Source organism: Archocentrus centrarchus, chromosome 1 (genome assembly GCF_007364275.1).
Source record: "Archocentrus centrarchus isolate MPI-CPG fArcCen1 chromosome 1, fArcCen1, whole genome shotgun sequence".
Classification (NCBI taxonomy): Eukaryota; Metazoa; Chordata; class Actinopteri; order Cichliformes; family Cichlidae; genus Archocentrus; species Archocentrus centrarchus.
In genome coordinates this window covers 37502251-37508250 of record NC_044346.1, presented here as the reverse complement: position 1 = coordinate 37508250, position 6000 = coordinate 37502251, and the positions used below count along the sequence as shown (strand labels likewise).

Genomic DNA, 6000 nt, shown 5'->3' with positions numbered 1-6000 from the left:
CCTAAAAATCTGGTTTCATTTCATTTGAAGAATAATAAGGTTACGCATATGTTGGAACGAAGCTGTGCCTTTCTGCTTGTTTCTGAAAAGCAGAAAAGGTGTTTTCCTAACTACTTTCTGGCATTTGAAGCTTCCATATGACATTATGCTTTTCAGCTTTACTTTTGCTCACATGTAGCTGAACTGTGGCGGGTAACGCCTCACCTCTGGGATGGGATCCGAAAGTAGAGTGTAGAGCTTCTCGTGGGCGCTGTCCCGAACCCCACACCAGCGCGCTGGATCAAAGTTCTGCCAGATGCGGCCCAGGCAAATGGCCACCCACTGGCGGAGCAGGGGGTGGGGGTCTGACAGCTGCTCCAGGCAGTTCGCTATCAGGTTGCCCTGCAGACAGGCCTCCTGGAGGGGAGATGAGGAGTGATGAGTGGTTTTAAAATGGGGCACACCTGCAGATGAGTATATCTGAGCTGTGGGGGTTAAAACAACATCACTGAATTTGGATCATTTGGATCAGACACGAGACGCTGGACTGCGGCAGCTAACAATGGCTTCCCCGTTAAATCTAATAAAATGACAATATCTGCACCGTACATCAGTGCAGAGCTGCTGAGCAGTGCAGAGGTGTGAAGCTGGGAGCAGACTTGTAGCTCATTAGCCAGTTAATATCCACTAACCTGTAACCTCATACTGTGTGAGGGACAAAAAGATGATGAGCTCTGTGGCAGCGTGACTTTTTCCTTTCAAGCCATTTGGGCCTTTTTTTAATATTATATATATAAATAATATTATCTGAGAACAAAAGTAATTGCTCTGCGCTGACAGCGTAAGAGAGAAGCTGGCTGCTTTATTTCAAATCCTTGTGAATGTTTTTTGATTGATTTTTTTGTCAGAGCTGTAACAAGTGTTCTCTCCCTTCTTGTTTTTTGACTGCTGTTGTGCTTCTTCTGCTCACAGACTATTACAAATGCAGCACTTTAACTATCATTAATAAAACTACACATAAAAAGTCTGCCTGCCAACTGTGGCCTCTGTGGAGTTTACATGTTCAACAGTACAAGATAAAATAAGTGCATCAAGTTCAGGAAGACAGAATTAAGGAGCTTAAGGTGTGTTTTCAAACTCTTCATGGCCATTAAACTGAAATCTTTGATTATTATAAATACCCAGGACTTTGACTGTGTGCCTGACTTCACTTTAAGGCCGATGTGGGACATGAAAAATTGAACTTTTGTACAGAAATGTCACCGTTTCTTTTCTGCTCATTGCACAGTTTTTGTGATCCTGTTTATTTGCATTTCCTGTTTATTAGTCATGTGATCGACTAGTGACCTGTGCAGGGTGTGCTCTGCCTCTCCCCTGCTAAGACAGATGAGATGGGCTTCAGCCCCAGTGCCACCCTGTAGTGGATAATGATCCCACTGGAGTAAAAACAGGACAGCAACCGTTAGGAAACATTTGTGGTTTCTGAGTGACTGAGTTGAATTTTTTCGCTGAGACCTACAGCGAGTAGCTGCAGCAACCAACTGTATTTGATTTGTCTGTATGTGATGTGTTTAGGGGACATCTGTAAATTACAAACTTCACCTTTGCTACTTTAAAAAAAAAAAAGAGCCAAATATACCCACATGACTTCAAATTACAGAATGATTCTCTGTGCAGTTAATGGAGACAGTCACCTGTGTGGTTACATAAAAACTTGGGAAATGTGTCGTTCCCGTCGGCTCCAGAAGTTTTCTTGAAAATAGAAAAGCCCCAACGCAACCCTTCGTACAAACACGAACCACAACAAACAAGAGGAGGAGAGAATCCTCCTTCATCTCCAACAAATTGAGGCATCATAAACAACACATCATTTGTCAGCAGCAACACAGCGTAACCCTCCCACCCCACCCCCAACGTTTCTCATCGCTCTCTCGGCTCTGATGGATCCTCCCAGCTGAACCCAGAGAGCCGGAATATTAAGACGCCACGGCTCGGTGACATGCTCGCAACAGCGAAACTGCAGTAATGAGTGCTGTTGTTGAAAGGAAGAGGAATAAATAATGGAGATGTGGAGCAGGCAGAGAGTCTCGGTGTAATGTAGAGGATCATCTATTATTTACACAGACCTGTGAGAGAGGTGGGAGCGCTAAGGACACAGTGATACAGGAGAAGAATGGCTGTTTCTGAGCTCGAGAGCACATACAGCTTTTATGATTTGTCACAGTTATATACTGTAACGTCGAGAGAGGGAGGAGTACAGGAGAAATGAATGAGTCAAATAACATTCACAAGTAGACAGAAAAATAACCACAGAGAGCAGGAGAAGGAGCAAAAGGGAGTGATGGTGGACTATTTCTTTGCTGAACAGCACGTGTGCGTATGCGTGTGTGCGCGCACGCTCCAAAAAATGATGAGCTACATTCCTACATGGCACCCCTGGATGTTTGACTAGCGTCAGACACAAAAGGCTTCTGGGAGCGAACACCGGAGGCCAGGAGCCGGCCGAAGTGACACCCGCGGTGATAAAGTGTCACCACAGAGGTGGCTGTGGGACGGAAACGGAGATTGCAGAGGTGACTGTGGGTGACAAAACTGTCACATAACCAATATCTCCCAGAAATACACAACACAGAGGGAGAGACCTTTCAAAGTGACGGCCGGCCCTGAAAGAACGTGCTGTTCTGGTGAGGGAAGTGAATGAATGCGTTCACCCGTTTGGATTTCCAGCAAACAAACGGACACAAACGTGCTCAGGCGTCGTCCTACCTGCCCTGTGGTGTAGTTGTTCACGATGACAGCTAAGATGAAGACGGCCATGGTCCGATGCTCAGCCTGAAACAGAGAAAAGAGCTCAGACCTGATTTTAGATCAATTCCATACTAGTTTTTGCTCATTTGAAGTGAAGTTCACAATGATAACAGTAATAAGTTAAAGTGGACCTATTATGCTTTTGTATATTTCTCATAAAGTAAAGCTAAAGACAACAGGGATATTTTTAATGTTGCTAAGGTTTCTGTAAGCTGTTTTTAAATGCCTGAAACCTTTAAGGCTACATTACCTTACTTAATAACTGTAGAGTCTGAATGTTGTTTTTAGATAATAATGTTTTATTTGTTTAATATTTTACAGTTTGCTTGTTGAACTTCCACACTGGTGAGAAGAGGAGGCTGAGAGGCCAGGCGAGGGGCAGTCAATCAGAGTGGGGACCTTAAAGAGTCGGTGACTCCAGCTGCTCATTTTAGACAGAGGATTTCAATTTAACTCAATACAATTTTATTTATATTGCACCAAATTACAACAAACAGTCGCCTCCAGGTGCTTTATACTGGAAGGCAAAGACAGAGAAACAGAGAAAATCCAGCAATCAAAATGACCCCCTATGAGCAGCACTTGGTGACAGTGGGAAGAAAAAACTCCCTTTAACAGGAAGAAACCTCCATCAGAACCAGGGAGGGGGGGTCATCTGCTGAGGGGGGAGAGAGACAGAGATTAATAATAACTAATGATTAAATACAGAGTGGGGTACAAACAGACTGAAAAGAGGCGAATGAAGAAGAAACACTCAGTGAATCATGGGAACCCCCCAGCAGACTAGGCCTATAGCAGCATAACTAAGGGAGGGTTCAGGGTCACCTGATCCAGCCATAACCATAAGCTTGATCATAAAGGAAAGTTTTAAGCCTAATCTTAAAAATAGAGAGGGTGTCTGTGTCCTGAATCCAAGCTGGGAGCTGGTTCCACAGAAGAGGGGCCTGAAAGCTGAAGGCTCTGCCTCCCATTCTACTCTTAAGTATCCTAGGAACCACAAGTAAGCCAGCAGTCTGAGAGTGAAGTGCTCTATTGGGGTGATATGGTACTATGAGGTCTTTGAGATAAGATGGGGTCTGATTATTCAAGACCTTGTAGGTGAGGAGAAGGATTTTAAATTAATTTCTGGATTTAACAGGGAGCCAATGAAGAGAAGCCAATATGAAACGGAAGCAAAGAAACTGAGAATAAACGATCTCATCTATTCGAGTCAAAGAATGAAAATACGTTCAAAAAGAACATAATAGATCCACTTTAAGAAACCCAATTGGAATATTTAAAGAGAATTCTGCTTTCTCGATGACGATGGTGGACACTCACCGGCATGTAGCTGTCAGCCAACACTGACAGGAAGTATTTGTGTCCATTGTCTTTCACCAGGTCAGCTTGACATGACTGCAGAAACAGAAAGAAGGAGGAGCTCACAGCAGTTACATCAGAGTGTGTGTTTATCCATTTTTCTCACAACTTTGTATGAAGACTGATTGTAAATGTTATTATTGCAGGGGCTGCAGGGCCCTGAGGAAGGAATAAAACATGAAACATGGCAGAACTGAGATGTAAATCTTAGATTATTCCTAATTATTTCACCAGCACGAGAAAGCTATTCTGATGCCACATGCTGCTTTTGTACTTGAGGGTTTATCATGTTTTTAATCTGTAGCATGAAACAAAGTGATGAGCGGTTAAACTAACCAGTCAAGATCAAAGCCTGTGTCTGATTTAAAGTCTTTCAAAAAGTGTGGGCGAGTTTGCTAAAATCAGTTCAATTAAGTGTCTTCACGAAAGGAAAAAAAAGAAGCACGGATAGAATGAAAGTTAATACAAGTAAATGAACTTTTTTTAGTCTATAAAAATAAATGTAATAAGAGTTTAAACAGGACTTTAATGTGTGAAAGTCTGACTTTACGTACACTGTCCACAGCAAGGATTTTAGCCCAGATGAAAACCAGCAGCGGCCGCAGCTCTCTGGCTGAGCTCTGAAGCAGCTTTAACACGTAGGGGAAGATCCCCACGGACAAGGCCTACGAACAGAGAAACACACAAACACGGAGCAGCGGTGTTTATAAAGCTGTGTTGATATTGCTGTTATGGGTCAGGCTTTGCTGTTGAACCTGACCGTCCGAGCGTGAAGGCCGAGACGCACCTGTGGTTTGAAAAACAAACACCAGAATGAGAAGGAGCCGAGCCGGAGGCACGCTGAAATCTTTATTTCTACCTCAGGTTAGAAGAACAAAAGAGCCGCTCTTTCGAGGAGCGTGTTCCTAATTTGGTTATCATGCAAAATTATCCAATATCATAAGAGCAGTAATACCAGATTTAGGGACATTAAATTTACTACTTTGATGCAGCACATTAAAAATATTTTCACTGGAGGTAATTTTTTTTTTTTTTTGCTCCCTGGCAGCAAAAATGACTAATTGTAGCTCTAAAACTGCAGCATCCTGTTCATAATGAGATCATTAGCTGCTGTTATTTGTTTGAATGTAAGTTATAAAAGCACAGAGCTGATGCTTTTACGTTTTCACTCTTGAGACACATCTTCTCTTTTCCCAGTGACAGGTGATCGTACCGGACTTTATCTCACCGAAAACACTCCTGTCTCAGAGAAAAGCAGCCAGGTCCACCTCCCATTTTAAAATGCTAGAAGTCGAAACAATAACCTATATAATAATGTTCTTGCTCATTAAGGGGGTCATGTGACTGTTGGGGTTTCTTTCTAATATTGTATTTACAATGTTGGCACTATATAAATAATTGGATTCAATTCAACTAATTTGCACCGGTCATAGTAAAACCTCTGAAAGGCAGAATTAAGAACTCAACTATGATTTTAAGACCAACTAAAGCCTCAATCTTGCATAACTTAGATATTTAACACACTTTGACACTGTGTCTGAATTTAAGTCTCTTAGTTTAAAAATTAAGTTTCAAAAGATAAAGCAAGTTTTTGTCTTAGTTTCAAGTATTAAGACTTAAAAGAGAATATTGTTGGGATACGTGAACCTCCAAATCACTAAACACACAAACTGTCATTTTCACATTTCTTTGTGCTGTATAAAAACTGTTGGTTCGGGCACTTCTGAAGGATACATGAATGCCGCTGCTTCCTGTGTTACGCTCTGCTGAGCACCGGTCGGAGCGCCGCGTGCGTCTCGATCGTGTTCTGTTAATATTGAAGATTAACAAACAGACACCGCAGAACAAAACTCA

General features: G+C 42.4%; 1 protein-coding gene across 6 annotated transcripts in view; it reads right to left on the bottom strand.

Annotated features, from left to right (window-relative positions):
* rptor (regulatory associated protein of MTOR, complex 1) overlaps positions 1 to 6000 on the bottom strand; it is a 189724-nt gene that overhangs the window by 49322 nt on the left and 134402 nt on the right. For all 6 annotated transcript variants that reach the window (XM_030744394.1, XM_030744142.1, XM_030744057.1 and 3 more), the window contains exons 14-17: positions 4701 to 4811; positions 4108 to 4182; positions 2746 to 2811; positions 205 to 396 (exon numbers count right to left, since the gene is read on the bottom strand). In XM_030744394.1, the coding sequence (XP_030600254.1) occupies positions 205 to 396; positions 2746 to 2811; positions 4108 to 4182; positions 4701 to 4811 (444 nt within the window). The remainder of the gene's footprint in view (positions 1 to 204; positions 397 to 2745; positions 2812 to 4107; positions 4183 to 4700; positions 4812 to 6000) is intronic.